This window comes from Typopeltis vanoorti, chromosome 10 (assembly GCF_054136105.1).
Source record: "Typopeltis vanoorti isolate ZY-2024b chromosome 10, IOZ_Tvanoo_1.0, whole genome shotgun sequence".
Lineage (NCBI taxonomy): Eukaryota > Metazoa > Arthropoda > Arachnida > Uropygi > Thelyphonidae > Typopeltis > Typopeltis vanoorti.
Window position 1 is genome coordinate 42,536,586 of NC_143558.1, and position 18,215 is coordinate 42,554,800.

General features: G+C 34.6%; 1 protein-coding gene across 3 annotated transcripts in view; it reads right to left on the reverse strand.

The window, feature by feature from the left end:
• The window catches only part of Xpd (general transcription and DNA repair factor IIH helicase subunit Xpd), a 475,287-nt gene that overhangs the window by 62,629 nt on the left and 394,443 nt on the right, over positions 1-18,215 (reverse strand). For all 3 annotated transcript variants that reach the window (XM_090399654.1, XM_090399651.1, XM_090399652.1), the window contains exons 20-21: positions 13,159-13,231; positions 637-707 (exon numbers count right to left, since the gene is read on the reverse strand). In XM_090399654.1, coding sequence (XP_090255780.1) covers positions 637-707; positions 13,159-13,231 — 144 coding nt within the window. The remainder of the gene's footprint in view (positions 1-636; positions 708-13,158; positions 13,232-18,215) is intronic.

Sequence of the window (18,215 nt, forward strand, 5' to 3'; positions counted from 1 at the left end):
TTGTAGTATGTTTGTGCCAAGAGACATTTGAGGTGAGAGTAACTAAGGTTATATGAAGCTATATCATATTCATTTTACATGAGGTTAGAGTACGTGTGTTGAGGCTTAAATGCTATGAGGATATCATGTTGGAGGTTTAATGGAATTTAATGGAATATTTTCAGCACTGGGAAAGGATTAAAACTTATTTTAATTAGTTTTAATCCTTTAAAACAAATAATAACTTTTCTTACAACACACTCAAATACAATACAATACTAAGTGAAACGTGGGCGATCTTTTTATTAGAGACAATCAGATTCCAGACAAGTGAAACTTCAGATGCATGATATCAATGTATGTAATAACAAATGACTATTTCTATCATTATAAACATACATTTATTTTATCAACTATATTTTTCAACTTAATGACATGCTATAACACAAAATTATTGATATGAATTTTGAAATGAAAAACAAATGCATTCGACTGTACATAATATCTCAAAATAAAATTTGCAGAAATATGAAAATATTGTTATGTAAAAAAAAAAAACCTCAAGTTGGATTGAATTTTTAGTCTTAAACCAAATTATATGTTGTTTAATTTTGTAGACAAGCTTAACATATATCTGAAAGTAAAAAAATCCATTACCTTTAATATTCTACTCTGTGTATATACAAAAGGAATCCCAAACATTAAAACAGCTCTACCAAGATGATGATCTGTAAAGAGAAAATCAGTTTTATGTAGCTATAACAATAAAACAAAATATCTTTACCCCTTATATATACATATATATATACACAATCATACCCTGACTTATGCGAATCCAGAGTTATGCGGTTTCTTATATGAATGTATTCCCATCCCGCTTCACCACTAGTCGTATCTTTCAGGCGCCGGCCGCATTCGCCAGTGTCGCACATGCTGTGAACAAGCACTGACGTGTTTCATGCGGTTTCCATTCATATACGATTTTTATAGTCTACAAACCTTGCGATTGTTTAATGTTATGTTCTTGATAAAAATTTTATCACATAAAAAATAATAATGTCATCCAAAAGAAGCAAGTCCGATTCTTCTACAGCTAGCAAGAAAAGAAAAACATTGACTTTGGAAACAAAACTCAACATTATTAAGGATTTTGAAGATGGAATGAAAATTTGTGAGCTAGCAAAGAAGTTCGATCTACAGGAATCCACAGTAAGAACAATCATAAAAGAAAGGTTTACAGATTTTGGAGGACATAGATTCTAACGAGGAATGAATTGTAGCCACAAGGCAAGGAATAAAAAAATCATTAGCTTGCTATGAAGAAATTTTGCGTGACAAGAAAAAGACATTATGCCGTCAGACGAATCTATTAGATTTTATGAAACCATCGACATTGAAATAACTTTCTTTTTTTATGTACGAAAAACTACAATTATGATTATATTTCTTAAAAAATATAGGTGTTTTTGTAAACCTTTGGTCCCAATTGTATGTTTGTATATATAAATTACATGCAAAATTATACCCTGAGTTATGCAAATTCGACTTACGCGCTTTTTGTTGGTCCCATCTACCGCTTAACTTCGGGGTTTTACTGTTATACATATCAGAGACAAATATTCAATATATATATATCAGGGCAAATATTCAATATTCTGGGTATGCTAGGTGTGTGGGGCACACCCATGGAATAGCAACATAATATCACTTTTTAATACACTTTCAATATATAATGTATACTGAAAAAAAAAAATATATATATATATATATTTTCAATACACATACACTTTTCAATGCATAAATATTGCATCACATTTGCATTAATAGCCTGAGTGTGTAGTCACAAATACTGACACCTTTAAACAGACATGCAGATGGCGCATGTCAAATTCTTAGTGCTCCAGTGGTTTTAAATGACCCAGAATGCGAAGCAGGGTGTGAGCTGAGACAATTGCACCCAGAAGTTGAAAGTTTATTTTTCACTTGGTTAGAATATAATTCTAACCTTCCCTTAATGCAAAACATTATACATATCTGTAAGGAGATGTGTTTTGCATTATGGGAGATACTGAGATAGGAGTGATGTTAGCTTGCTCCACCTTTGCTGCGAGTTGTCCGGTGTTGTACTACCTTACTCCAGTCCTGAAGATATTTTCAGGCGCAAACTTTGTTTGCTCACACTTGGATAAAGGATTAAACTAAATTTATTATTGCACCCAGAAGTTGTTAGTGGCTGTGACTGGTTTTGTGAAGCAATTCAACTGAACATTGTCATCTGTTATAAGTTGCTGCATTTGTTTTCTGAATTTCATCTGTTTTGCATACGTGAAGTGTGAATAGATGTGTTTATGACACCAATATAGACAAGTGTTTAATATACATTTATAATTTTCTATAAATAATTTATAATTTTTTTTGTTCCATATTTACAATGGGAAACAGTGTTGAAATAGAGCTCTAGGAATATTTATTTTTTTTTGCTGCGCCACCTAAAACAGTTAGATTAAGTAAAGTTATCTTAACCAAGAAGTGATTTCAAGACGTACACAAGTGACTATTGTTTTTGCAGTTGTGACCCACAATGTAACCTATTCTTACCTGCTCAGATTCGAACCTTTTACAAGTGGTGCATCTAGAATTCTAGGTGATTCTAGAATTCAGACACTTAGGTTTAAAAATAGCAAAGGTTTATTAAGCATATTAACACATTTTACAATACAATTAACATCCATACTAAATTCCAATACTAATCAGATAAGATTACATGTATCCTTAATGAAACAAGAGTATCAAAAACAGCATTCCTAATAAATCATTCACAAAGAAGGTTATTCTAGAGTAATATTTTCTCATTAAACATTCATTATATATCTCGTTACTCAGACTAATTCATCTCAGCTTTCTGTAAAAAGCATACACATTAAATTAACCTGTATATGACCTAACTCACTGTAATGTTAACATGCTACAGTCCTGCTCTAAATAAATCAAAGTCCTCGATCCTTAATGTCTCTTAATTTCACTTAACACCATGTAAGTTACACACACATAACATAGACAAAGGAAATTTTAAAGTTACCATACACTAAGGCTTTTCATACTTGTTTTCCTTCAATTTGGACTGCCTTCCTTCGGTCGATCTTCCTTCTTATTCACTTAGATGATGAGGTACCTTGGATTCTCCGGTCATTCTGTGATTTCACACAATTCTGGCATGACTGACTTGTTCCAGGCATAATTGTGGCATTGGGCGATTTCTCCTTCATGATGTCTGCTACCTAGACGTTGAGTGTTTCCAAGGACTGCGGATACATGAGCGGAGATGTACTCCATCATACGATCAGGAGCTTATAACATCGCCAGCACTTGGACGGCATTTCCTGCTATCGCTCACCAGACTCTAAACATAGCTTACCGCTGTTCCCAGTCCGAGCACTTCGGGACAGAGCCACTCCTCCGTGAACTTTCTATCTGCCAGACAAACTCCAACCACCAGCCAAGGGAAGAAAAAAATTATGAGAGAGAGAGAGAGAGAGGGTTTCCTAACCCTTTTATTTCTATCTCCCCTACCGGTAATCACTGTAACCTTCGTAACTCACCCAATGCGTAGCACTTCGCCCACGTGATCTCGCTTCATACCGTTTGTTTCCGATTTTCTTCTGCCCACACTCCGCCACGTGCTGTGAGCATGCGACTGCCTGAGGCCACCTCTCCTTCTGTTGGCGTGCCTTTGAACCTTTGTTCACAATATTTTATGCAAGTCATTCCCCAGACAAGTATTACAAATTTTAGTAAATCTTTGTTCAATTTATACATTATTAACGGCCTTGTACAATCAAAAAATTATTATTTCCTCTAACAACTTACAATCTCTTTTCTTTATGCTAACATAATTTTATATTATATCACATGTGATCTTAGAAGCAAGCATTTTCCTACATAAAATTTTGTATCTTAATTTTCTATCTGTTAAATGATGATAGAGGTGGAATTCTTTAGGATTCCCACTTATCAAGGTCACCATACAGCGTCTGCAGATGTCAAATGTTTTTTTTTTTTTTTGTTTGTTGTAAATTACAGATTTTTCTTCTGGTCAGAAAGATGTTTGAATGAAGACTCAATCTCTTAATGAGTAACATGACTATTGGGTTAATTTAAGAGGACAGTTTATATATATACAGCATGTGATAATGCCCTGAAATATAAATCTATGTGCAAGTTTGATCTGATGTTTAGTTTCAGCTAGTTTTCTTTTGATTTTGATATCCATGCAGAGTTGAGGGAGTAATTTACTAATGGTGCAATTGACAGAAGAAAGTAAAATAGTCTCCTCCCACACAAACTCCACTTTTCATTATATTGATACAACAGGAGGAAGTATTTTGTAAGTCATAACTTGATCTCAAGTATATACTGGTGCAACCAGGTTAGCCAACTCCAGTGCAGAGATCATTCTGTGCATGATATAACAAAAATCCACCAGGTTGTAACAACATCTACTAAAGTGGTGGATCAGAAAAGATATATCTGTGAAAGAGAGAGCACAGAAGATAAAATTTTATTGAATCTGTGGACACCCAGATCACCAGTTATTTGCAGTGGAGACAGAACTGTAGAGCAGGTGCCCTCCCTTGATGAGTCTTTGGACTCCCCGGAGGTATCAAATAATAATCTACATGTCCACCCATCCTCTTCCACACAGGCTTGAGGAAATAAAGGAACGCATCACAACTTTGTGTCATTTCAACTGTAAACAGTGATATGGCGCAAAGGGAGAGTTTCACTAATCCAAGCAACAGGGCTTAATTACACTTCCATTTGGGGGCAATATCACTATATTGTTGACCATCCCAAAATTTGTAACTTTTATTAGTATATAAACTTTGCTCACAAGAATATTTTAAAGATACCAGGATATTTATGAAAAGGAGTACTGTCATTTGGAGCCAACAAAAAGGCTTTAGAAAAAAAAAAGATGATGCCCTATATCTTGCAGTATCAATGCTATGCATTGCAAAACTTTCCTGAAGTACAAGGTGGTCTGAAAAGTTCTCGGCCTAACAATGAAAAAACAAATTTATAATTTCAAAATTATTTTTATTTTTCAGCATATTCTCCCTTAAGACTAATACATTTATTCCAGTGATGCTCCAGAACCATTATCCCATCATTGTAGTGGTTCTTAGTAAGATCTGCAAAATACCCCTCTACAGCTGCAATCACCTCTTGATTCGAAGAAAACGCTGACCAAAGAGGAAGAGTTTTAGTTTTGAGAAGAGATGCAAGTCAGAGGGAGCCAAATCTGGGAAATAGAGTGGATGTTCCAACAATTCATAGTTCAGATCCCTTAATTTTCCCATTACCAAAACACTTATGTGGGCAGGTGCATTGTCCTGATAAAAGATGAATTTTTTCTTCTGCAAACCAGGTCTTTTCTCACAAATTCTTTCATCTAGTCTGGTTAAAAGATCGGAATAATATTCCCCAGCTATTGTTTTACTCTTTTCAAGATAACTAATAAATGCATCCCAAAACACCGATGCCATGACCTTTCCTGCTGATGGAACAGACTTTGTCTTCTTTGGTGCTGAACAACTGGCTTCTGTCCACTGTTTTGACATTTGCTGTTTGGATTCTGGTGTGTAATGGTGAATCCAAGTCTCATCCATAGTAATAAATAGATGCACAAAATCAGTTTTATTCTTGTTAAAAAACTCCAAGCACTGTTTAGAGATTTTCATGCGAGTGCACTTTTGATCTGCTGTGAGCAAGCGTGGCACCCATCTTGCACAAAGCTTTTTCATTTGTGATTCTTCATGCAAAATATATCTTACACGTTCTTTTGAAATGCTATAGTCTCAGCAATTTCACGCATTTTGACTCGCCAGGCATTCAATACCATATCATGCACTTGATCAATGATTTCTGGTGTTATTACACTTTTTGGACGTCTTTCACGTGGATCATCTTAAAGGCTGGTACAGCCACATTTAAACTTGGCAGCCTATCTCTTGATTGTCGAAAACAAAGGAGAAGAGTGCCCATAAACTTTTATGAACTTCAAATGAATTTCTTTTGGCGTTACACCTCCGTTTACAAAGAATTTTATAACCGCATGATACTCAATTTTATCCATTTCAAGGGATACAGACAACACTTTTGCTTCAGACAGATGTATAAAACAAACTACCGTATTTTTTGATACATAACATGCACCCCCAACATTTTCATCACTCCTTTTGCTGTATAGATAATGCGCATGCGCTAACTAGCAGTAGAGTTAGGAAGTACAGGCAGAGAACGGAGGAATTCTTGATGCTTGTCATTTTGGGTGTTGGATTTGTGTAGGGCACACACGATAGCAGAAGTTAAAACAATTGTAAGTATTCCAAATTGGCCATCATTCCAGGTAGTTTAACAAAAAAAAAAAAACCTTGATCTTGCAGTAAATAAACCATTCAAAGACAATTTGCAGGCTAAGTGGGAAGACTGGATGATGAATGGCATCCATGAATATAAAAAAACAGGGCAGGTGAAAAGAACGTGATATAAAGATATAGTTACATGGATTGTAGAAAGTTGGGCTGCTGTAAGTGAAAACTGTGTTAGAAACGGTTTCATTAAAGCACAAGGGAATGCAGTGGTGTCCAGTGACAATGATTATGAAGCTGAAGAAATACTAAACGAAATTTTTAACGCAAATGATTCTTTCAATATTGAGTCTGATGAAGAATTTTTTGGATTTGAATAGCGTGATGTTCAATTAATATTAAGTAATACTTCTACCTTAGTTTTGTTATTACATTTGATTTATCTCTCATACCCTTCAAATGTATACCACGCATGTTCATTTTTAACGAATTTAGACTTTTTTGTATAGATAATGCATGCGTTATCTATCAAAAAATACGTTACTTGATAGAATGACTTGCAATTTCATATGGATGCTTATGACAGATGTACCAACTTAGAAAAAAAAAAAAAAAATCTTGCCGATAGTGTTGCCATGTAGGATCAAGGCGAAGAACTTTTCAGACCACCCTCATATGGTAGAGAAATAAAGTCTATCTGAAGACTATGGTGGCATGTTGTTTTTCTGTATACAATAACATGCTCGGGTGGGCTGAATAATCCTCACCATCCTCTTGCTTTTAGGTCGTGCAGCGATTTTAAGTTTTTTTATCTCAAAAGAAGAATATAATATGGCACCAAGGGGGGGGGGGGTGAACAGAACACTAAATCTGTGTGAAATAAATGGGATAACAGCAGCATTCTTGATGTTAAGCATTGGCTTGATAAAGGGTGATCATGTTTTAGCAATCTGCTTATGTATTACAACAAAGCAAGTAATGCATAAGATAACGGAAATGCATATAAAATGGTATATTTAGATTTTGCAAAAGCCTTTGATAGATAACCTCATAATTAAATTATAATTAATTTGAATGGAATGCATTAAATAACAGATTAATGCACTGAAAATGAGAAAGCTGTCTGAAAGATACTGGCCAAGATTTTGAGAGGAGGGGTGGGTGGGTGGGTGGGTGGATGCAGTATCCTGGATGAGGAGAGTCATTAGTTGTATTCCTTAGAAGTCTGTTTTTTTTGACCAGTAACCTATAACTTGTATTTTACCAATACTGGGCAAGATTTCAATGGAAATATGTGGTTGTTTGCAGATGATGCAAAATTATAACTCTGAATAGTAAAGCAGAAAAGATATAGCTTAAATCTCACCATCCTCTTGCTTATGGATTGCATGGCAATGATGGACATATAACAGCAATTTATTATCATTTAATCTCAAAAAATGCATATGATAAGGCACCAAAGAAAAATTCAGAACACTAAATCCATGTGTTGTAAATGAGATCGTGTGAAAATCTACTGTTAAAATCAATAAACTACATTATTAAGGAAAGTGATATAAAACCTAATATTCATATAGGAGATAAAAGACTTAGTTCATTCCTCAGTGCAAATGACGCTACTCTCTTAAATAAATTTACTACAAGTTATCATGCGTTTTCAGTCAAATTAAATAACTGTTGTAACAAATCCGGTATGAAAATTAGCACTATAAAGATTAAACCATGAAAATAGGCAGAAAAACATTCTCAGGAGTAAACATACAGTACAGGTTAATTTTAGCTGTGTTACTTACATTGTGTAGAATGCTGTCGTTCAACATAACAAATTACAAATCTGTCAAAAGATGAAAGAAGTTGATATGTCACTTTTTTCTTTCTTTTTTTCAAAATTAAGTTTTCTGTAGGTTCTTAAGGTTGTTTTTCCTATGAAGATGGCAGTATCTTCATGACTAGGCTTCTTGTATATAGTGGCTAATGACTTCACATTAATTGCCTTGGTATCCCACAATACAAAGCACACATCCTTTTGGGTGCATATAATGTTATGATTTATGGGAAAGGTCACTGCCCAGACTGGTTTCAACCTTTATTGAGGTCACATCAGTGGGAGTGCCAAACTCACATGAGAGACCAAGGTTGAAGTAATCCAGATGTTTTTTTGTTATTTTTTTATTTACATTTCCCATACACAAGTGGTTTATTTATTTTATTCAGCACATGAGGAAAAATGTGAGAAATTAATGAGAAAAACTATATACCAACTGACAGTTCTGTTAACCAATCAATGGCACTATCTGGAAGTAAATGTAAATTCCTGAGGCTCCAGGGACGGAGTTTGTGGGAGCAGTCATCAGTAATATGATGCAGATTGCACAGCTACCCCCCTCACACACACACACGAGTGACTGTGAAATTCCCTTGTAGATCATCAGTATATGCATACAGATGTTCTACAGAATTTTATTTATGTAAATTAGTGCAAACTTAAACATTCTGTTTCAAATTACCATTTTCTTGTTTGCATTTATATTGTGAGAACTGCACAATTAATTACTTCTTTTTATATGTACACACATACACACACACACATATATATATATATATAGTTGTGCACTGGTTACATATCGTATTTATGTGTAGCGTTAACATTTCACAAAGAGAATGTAGTAGAATTTACTTGTTTGTTATGTTTATAATACATAAGTTAAAAATATTTAGTTGATTGAAAATACGAGTTTTTCCCACTTTCAAGCAAAGTGTCATGTAGTTAACATGTAACATCAGCAGTTTGCTTCATTTCATGACTGAAATAGAACTGGAAGTGTTATGCATACAGGCGCATATGCGAGTAAAAAGAACACAGTTGCTAGTAAACAGCTGGAAAGGATGGGGGGGGGGGGGGGGAGAGAGAGAGAGAGAGAGAGAGATGAGAGAGAGAGAGAGAGAGAGAGAGAGAGAGAGAGAGAGAGAGATACAAATATTATGTAGTGATATGAAAGAAATTTTTGGTACCAATGAGGAAAAAGTTCCATTAGTAGGAAGTCTTTCAGAAAGAAAGATGTTTCAAAAGTTTTTTAGCTGTTATGTTACAAAGGTAACTGGAATAACGGTTGTGGAAGAAATTTACAGGAACTTTGGAACTTGATAAATGAAGTTTCTCGTATAAAATTTTTATTGAATATTAATAGTTCCATCAGTACAGTAATCATTTAACACCTGCTTCAGAGAATAGATACAGTCAGTTGATTTTTTTAATTATTCAATCATTTTTCCTTGGAAATTCTTCGTACAGGAGGAGGAAAAAGATTATGAATCTTTGAATTCACAATCTTTCTTTTTGAATTCACAATCTTTCATTTTTCCACAAAAAATGCTTATTCTTCAAGAATAAGCATTTTTTGTGGAATTTATCTAGATGCATTAAAGTGGGAACAGTAGACGGTATTCAAATTTGAGGACTCATTTTATTGTCACTGAATTTTTTGTATCTTTTACAATGAATAGTAATTCTACAGTTATTTTCAAGACTTATAAGAGAAAAGTGGTTTCCAAGAACTGTTTCTGCTGAAGAAATAAAAAAATTGTTTTGTTTAACATTTACTGGAAGCACAGCTGAGTTTGAGAGAAATAGATGCTCTTTTTAGCTAGCATAATTTTGGACCCAAAAAAGATATAATTTAGTAAATAGTAAATTATCTTTTTAGACTTTAAGATGAGTTACTCTGGTTAAAGTTCAAGATATTGTACATTTATTTTGTAATGTATTTTAGTATTATTAAACTAAATTTTTATTTTTCATTTTTGTACTTAGAGGGGTGAAGACTTAATTTTCTTAATTATTGTTGATGTTAAAATTCTGAGAATAAAAGAGAATTATGATAGCAAAATACATATATCTAGGACCTTACGTGTGTGTTTAGATTTCAGAATAGAAATCTGATAGCACTTACAGCACATTTTTACAAAAGGCCTTGGGTTGCAAAAGTGATATCCCTCCAACAGCTAGCCAAAAGTTTATCTATGCTGATGACATAGATATCACTTGTGCATGTTGAATAAAGCTGGGGCAAGGACAGATCCTTGTGGTAATCCACCCTGCAGGATAAATGTTCTGGTTTTTTTCTGATACAGATGAATCTTTATTTTCCTATTGGACAGCATTATATTGGATAGCTAGTAATCTTAGAGTTTTTTAGCAGTTGATGATTTTTGGCTGCTTTATACAGTAAACCTTTCTTCCATAAGGTGATGTTAGGTCTATGAAGGCAGTACCTGTTTTAAAGCCCTTTTAATATCCAACTTCTGTGTGGGTTGTGAGAGCTAGGACCAGGTTGCAGCAGCTTCTGCCAGATTTAAACCCAGCCTGTTCACTGGGAAAGATGGCTTTCATTTTTCGAGAAATCCTAGATAGGATCATACTTTCAAAAGATTTGTGGAGAATGCAGAGCACTGCTATAGGGCAACCAGAAATCTCAAGAAATTAGCATACAAGTAGTGAAAAGAAGCATAACATCTTATTATTCAAATACTCTGGATTAGAGCTAGTTGTGGAAAATTTTTTCACTTGGTTATAACTACTTGTACCTAGTCTAGCCATAAATACTGTTACAACTTAAACATTGCATACCTTTTAATCTATCAGGAAATCATTTACAGCTTTCAGCACATATAAACCACATGTATAATGTGCACAGAGCAGCATTCAATGTTCGAAATGTCCTCCCACTGCTGAAGTCTGTGAGGCCACATATTAATGGTGGCACACACAACATTCAATGGAAGTGCTGCCACTGCTCACTCCAAATCCACCTTCACGCTGACAATGATGGGGGTGTCATTTCTTGCAGGTTACTCTCTCAAGCTCCAACCACAATTTGAAGTCCAATGGATTCAGATTGGGACTTCCAGACAGCCAATCAGATTGTGATATGTTGTCTGGCACATTTGCCTCCAACGATTGTTGTGTGGTCCTCACCTTGTGTGCAGGGTCTGAGTCCGTAGACCATCCAACACTGCTTACTGTGAAACAAGCTGTTGTTCAGGGACTATACCACAGGTTCCAGCATGGTGTCTTGATACACTTTGGCAGAAAATTTGACCCCTTTCTCATAGAAATGCAACTTGGATCATACTGATACATCATCCTCCTCCCTCACCAAAGGGTCACTGATGCAGGGGCTATGACTACTCTGAATCCTGGGTGATATGGCAAGTGCTGTGCAACCATCTGGAGCATATACCTAATTGTTAAGGTGGTCAAATGACTCCTCAATGAAAATCTTCTCATCTGCGAAGAGGATATCTCTGTGTCTGTTGTTTGCATATACTGCCAGAGAAGTGCCTTTGCTTTTATCACCCTCTGTCATGTAAGAAGTCTCCAGTAGAACGACAGTAGGTTCTCACCCCAGGTCACCAATTAGTACATGTGACATTGTTCTCTGTGAAACATTCATCTCTCGCATAATCACCTTCTGTGGCTTCACAGCAATCACAAGCTGTTGCATCCTAATGCAGCATGGTCAACCTGTTCTTTGGCAGTCATATGTCTTCTGTATTGTTATAATGGTTAACAGTCTGATACACAAGCATTCTACTGATCTTGAATGTTTTTAACATGTTGAAAATAACAGATGGCTGCATCCCAACCTTGTGAAGTGCTATTACAGCTACATGGTTCTCATAATCTCCCCACTATATGTTAACCTGTACAGCTAGACAACCCCCCCCCCCCCTCTCTCTCTCTCTCTTTACTGAGTAACAAGCAAATATTGGTATTGCTCAGCACCACCAACAGAACTGGGCTCGCAAAATTGTGTGGGCAGCAGGTAGTGGTGGGGGCTGCCAAAGTTATAACAGTATTTATGGCAAGACTATGCATATTTCGAAATATTTCAGACGTCAATCAGTCAATGGATGGAATTAAGAACAATTCAACCTTAAAGCTTTCATTAAAATCCCTGTAGTTCCAATTCTGGAATGCACCATACTCTTGTTACACAATAACAAGAATATTGATTATAGCAATCAGGATCACAGACAAATGAGAATTTCTCTCTCTCTTATGACTCTTGCTCAGAAAAGTAGTACATTATTACTGTGAGCAGACTAAAATGACACAGACTTTATAGTATAAAGATTTGTTTGTAAAGAAAGGGATGAAAGGAGGGAGGGAGGGAGGGAAGGAAGGAAAAGGAAAGAGAAACACACACACACACACAGACAGACAGAAACAAAGATATTTTAACTCTTTGACATTTTTACCTTCGTGCAATTAGTATAAAAATAATCCTATTTTTTGTATATATTTTGAGAGGATAGAGTCACAAAATATAGGATGCATCTAAATCACCAGTATCACAAGTAGTCATTGTTGCTTTCTTGTATCAGAAAACATGTTGTTTCACTTTAAAAGAGAAAATAATGTCAAACAATCTCAGTAAATCATCATTTTTATGCCCAATCCATTAAGGTTACAAAACCCTATAGTACAGCAGTGTCATGTGTAAACAAGAAAAGTGTGTGTGTGTGTGGGGGGGGGGCTGTTAGCATGTTTCCTGAAAAGTGAAATTTATGCCTTTTGAAAAAACTCAACTCAATAGTGGGGGGAGGGGACTTTTGTTAAGAACTGAGACAAACAGAATGAAAGGGGATGAAAAGAAGTCCAACTGAATGATGGAGGCCATCTTTCCTCCACTTTTTTCATCTGATTTCATTTCAAACTAAATCAAACTGATTTCATTTATTCATAAAGGTTTGCTATTAACAATAATCATTGTAACAGAATACCAAATTATACATGTCAACTTACCAAAATCCACCCCTTCTGAGACTTTTCCTCTAGCTACTGATAACAGCACTGCTCCTCGTCCATTTTCACAAGCCTAAAATTTTCAATATTCAAATAAATGCATTAAATATTCGAATAGTAGCACAAGCTACTATTTAAAGGCTGGAATTTAAACAAATGTTTAAAGCAGCATAAATAAAGAAAACATGCTTCAACTAAATTATAAAAAAAGCTAAACAATTAATAGTTCTTATAAAATAAACAGCACTGAATTAATTAGGAGTGGGGGGGTCAAAGTATAGGTAAATGCAGCAGATTCTCCTGGAATTTCCATTATAGAATGTGCATTTTTTGTTGATATACAACTACTATGCACTTCCTATTTATATTGCTTCTGCCAGTACATACCAAAATTTCCACTTATTATGTCTAGGATTCTCTATCCATCCTAACATTTACTGCATATTAAATTTAAACCAAGTAAAATTCAAAAAATATCAAACTATACTTCCATAGCTTCAATGCATCTATATGTTTTAAGTTCCTTGGAAAGTGATATTTTCCCAAACATTTGTGGGTTATAGCAAACCAACCTAGATTTATTCTGTGTTTATTAATTACTTCATAATTTAACTTGTTTGTGCCATATACCTGTGTACCCAAGCCATTAATTTTTTTAAGCTGTTCTGTTTTATTTCCAAGTTAAATGACTGTCCATGCTTCCAAATATTTTATTGTTTTGGTTTTACCAACTTTTACCTATACTGCATAGTTCTTGCTTGTTCTATAATAAGTTGGAAGTTTTTCCTTCATACCTGATACATAAACTAATGGTATAGTATTATTTAGGGACAAAACACATATTTTAGCTCATACTGCCAACTAAGAATTTGATAATGTCCAGTCCTCATCTTCCCATGTTGAATGCTGCTTGTTTCATGTTCATGCAACTTGTCTTACAATACAAACAAGATCCGTCAAAAAAAAAAACGTATTTCTGAACATCAGACCATAACTTGGTTATCAAACCTCATAAATCTCACATAGCACATGATATTGAAATTGTGGCTAGTGTTTTCAATATCATAACACAGCATGATATTGAAAACAACAGTGACCAGATCCAACTGGATAACACCAAACTATTACACAGATCTATATATAAAGATGAACATTTATTCAAAGTAACTGTTGAAGCTCTACTTCATTGACTGAACCTTCATCGTAATAACTGCCTTACCATCCCTAAAGTTTGGGAAATTGTTATCCTGAACTGTATCAAACAGGTTGTATTTTGTTTTAATTTTCATTTTTACTTGAATTCAATTTTTAATTTTATTTTCAGTCCAACAGTGTTTTCATCCTAACAAACATGCATCTGATGAATAATTTTTACTGTTATAGTACATGTGTGATTTTTCCCACAAACTGCAGGATAATTCAGATATTGCTTCATTTAAGAATTTTTTCAAAACTTTCCATCCACAGCTGATATCCTCCCATTCAGTAACTGATATCATGGAACAAAACATGGCATTCTTTTGGATCTGTCATAATTTCCAGCTTTGTATTCGGCACGTAACTTTTCTAATTGGAACATCCATATACATAGCTACTTCACAGTTCAGTATGACATGATCACCATCATTGGCAAAATAGTCACATTCATAACTGAGAAACCTGATTCTATGATAAAATCTAATAATCTTTGATCTGACTTCAGGTTCCTTCTCTATTCTGCAACTTGAGAAAGTTGTCTTGTAGTTCCATAAACTTTCCATCAATCCTTTGTCACCCATAATGATTACTCATTTAGTACCCATCAGGGTAATCTTGCATTTCATTTCATCATTGCCCCATCAACTATACTGTCAGGTCTGTAGAAACATTCCACCACGTATTTCATCCTGTTAGCCAGAGCAGTGGCTAACGGGATGAAATACATGATGGAATACACCATAATAGGATGAAATACATGATGGAATACACCATAACAGGATGAAATACATGATGGAATACACCATAACAGGATGAAATACATAATGGAATACACCATAACAGGATGAAATACACCCAATAGTCTCAAAAGCACTATGGAATTTTCATTATTATCACTTTCATGAATTGCTACTCTAGACTCGCATCATATGACATCATTGATTTAAAAATTAAGATGCAAGTGGAATTCCTTGCAATAAAAAATAATTATGGAAGTCACTTACATATTACATACTTACAACAATTAAATTGAAAGTGCATGTATATGTACTATCAACTACTACAGGAGGATAACTCCATGTACATTAATAGATACCAAGGAATAAATTAAAATAAAAAATAATAAAGTAACACACCCCCCAACTCAACATCACCAGAGTTCAAGATTGGTACTATCAACATAACAAACTTGAGTGGTGATGAAATGGAGATAGCAGAGGAATTTGATAAGTACAAGATTGACATAATAGGGGTGACGGAAACAAAAAAGACAAAAACTAGTGAGATATTTCTGAGCAAATAAATATAAAATGTTATATGCAGGCAATGATAATCAAGGAAAAGAAGGAGTAGGTATAGTATTCAACACTAAATATGAGGTTAATCTTCTTGAATGGCAGGCAATATCAAGTAGAGTGATGTGGGCAAATATCAAAATAGGAACTGGACAATAAGACTTGTTTGTGCTTATGGTCCCACAGAAGGTTCTACTAAGATAGAAGTGGAGGAATTTTTTGATGCTTTACAGAAAGCAACTGACACATTGAAAAAGGAAATGCTGGTCCTTGTCGGGGATCTAAATAGCAGGGTAGAAAATGATTGATAGCCATTCAACAATATTTTGGGTTGGAGAAAAGAGAAAAGCTAATAATAATGGCAAATACCTGTTGGATTTCTGCTCAGGACATGGACTGGTTATTACTAACACCATGTTCTAACATAAAAATGTGCACAAATTCACATGGAGAGAAGAGGCAAGGAATAAGAAAAGTCTCATTGACTATGTTATGGTTAATAATGATGTTTTCTCCCTGGTGCAGGACACTAGAGTGTACAGAGGATTCGAAATTGCAAGTGATCATCATTTAGTCTTGAGCAGGATAAAATTGAATTTCTTATTCAAAACAAGAACATGTAAGAAAGTTTTAAAGTGAATAAAAGTTAAACAGCTCTCTGATGTGAACTGTAGACTAAAATACTCAAACATTATTCAAGAAAAATGAAAGAGTTTGAGAACAGGAACCAAACCTTTAAGATTTCAGTGACAAATCCTGAAGAAAACATTGACTGATTCAGATCAGGAATAGATGATATTTGACCAGAATTCTCAAGTATGGAGATATAAAGGTCTTACAGTGGCTGCACTGCACGTTTCAGAAGGCCTAGACAGAGGGATGAATTCCAGATGATTGGAGTAGAGCTCATAGAACCCATATATAAAAATGGAAATAAAATTGAATGTAAGAATTACAGAGGTATTTGCCTACTGTAATTCTTAACAAGCTGGATTCAGGCCAAATAGAGGCTGTTAGGATCACATTTTCACTTTACGACAAATAGTCGAGAAATCATGGAATATAACAAAGATCTGTATTTAAGTTTGGTAGATCTGGAAAAGGTGCCAAGAGAAAGGCTATTCAAAACGCTACAGTTGTATGGTTCAATGGAGCATTATATCAAGCAATACTTTGTCTTTATTTGAGTTGTAAGTCAGCAGTTAGAATTCAACATGTACAGGAAGATGGTTTTATGTTAAATGTGGTGTCAGACAGGGATGTACATTATCCCCTCTGTTATTTATTATCTATATGGATCAAATTATGAAGAAAATTGGTATTAAATCTGATATCAAAATTGGGAATGTTGATCTCAGCTCTTTACTTTATGTGGATGATGTTATACTTCTAAATAAATCCAGCACAAGTCTGCAAGATTCTCTGACTAAATTGAATAACTGTTGTAATAGATATGGTATGAAGGTCAGCAATAAAAAGACAAAGACAATGAAAATAGGCAGAATCAGTGAAAATGTCAACTGTGTTGTGAATGGAGAACCTGTGGAACAAGTAAAACATTTCAGCTACTTAGTCACGATTTTTAGTGAAGATGGTAAATTGAATATAGAAATAGACAACAGAATCAGCAGAGCTGGTATGGTGGGAAGTCAATTGAATAAATTCTTTTGGAATAAGAGAGAAATTAGTCGGGACACTAAATTAGCTGTATACAAGACAGTGTTCAAACCAGTTTTAACTTCTGGATCTGAGAGCTGGGTTAAAGGTAAAACACTTGACCAAAGACTAGAGACCACAGATATGAGAGAGATGAATAGATAACATCAGTGGCGATATCATATTAAAATGAGGATATTAGGAAAGAACTTGACTTTGTTAGCATCCAGGAATGTGTTAGTAGAGCTAATCTCAGGTGCTATGGTCACTTAAACAGAATGGGAAAGGAAAGATTAGCAAAACAAGTGTTCTCTGCCAGGCTGGCAGGAAAAAGACACAGAGGAAGACCAAGATATAGGTGGATTGATACAGTAAAAAGTGCCTTAGAAGACAGAAATATGAGATCTGATAATGTTTTAGTCTTTACAGGTAACAGATTGATTTGGAAGAAAATTGTAGATAGGAAGTTAGTAATGATGTAAGTTTTTCGTGTAGTACTATAATATCCTGTACACCCCCTTGAGGATACATATCAGGACTTTGATGATGGTGATGACAAATTTTATTAGATTAATTATTAATTTGAAATAGAGAAAATCTATATAAAGATCATTATGCTTATTTAATTTTTAAACTACACTGTCAGAATGATTACAATCAATGCTATATATAAAGTAAACAAAGCAGCAGTATAGTGACAATGAAACTAGAGGTCAGCGAAAAACTAGCAAGGCAATTTGCCAAACTAGAGGTCAGCGAAAAACTAGCAAGGCAATTTGCCTAACCATACCTCACAGTAAACAGTCATCAACAGAAAACAAGATTCAGTTCACAAATTTTAAGAAAATGTACTCACAACAAAATGTACTTACAGTATTACATCACTGTTACCGTGAATCTTTGCTTTAA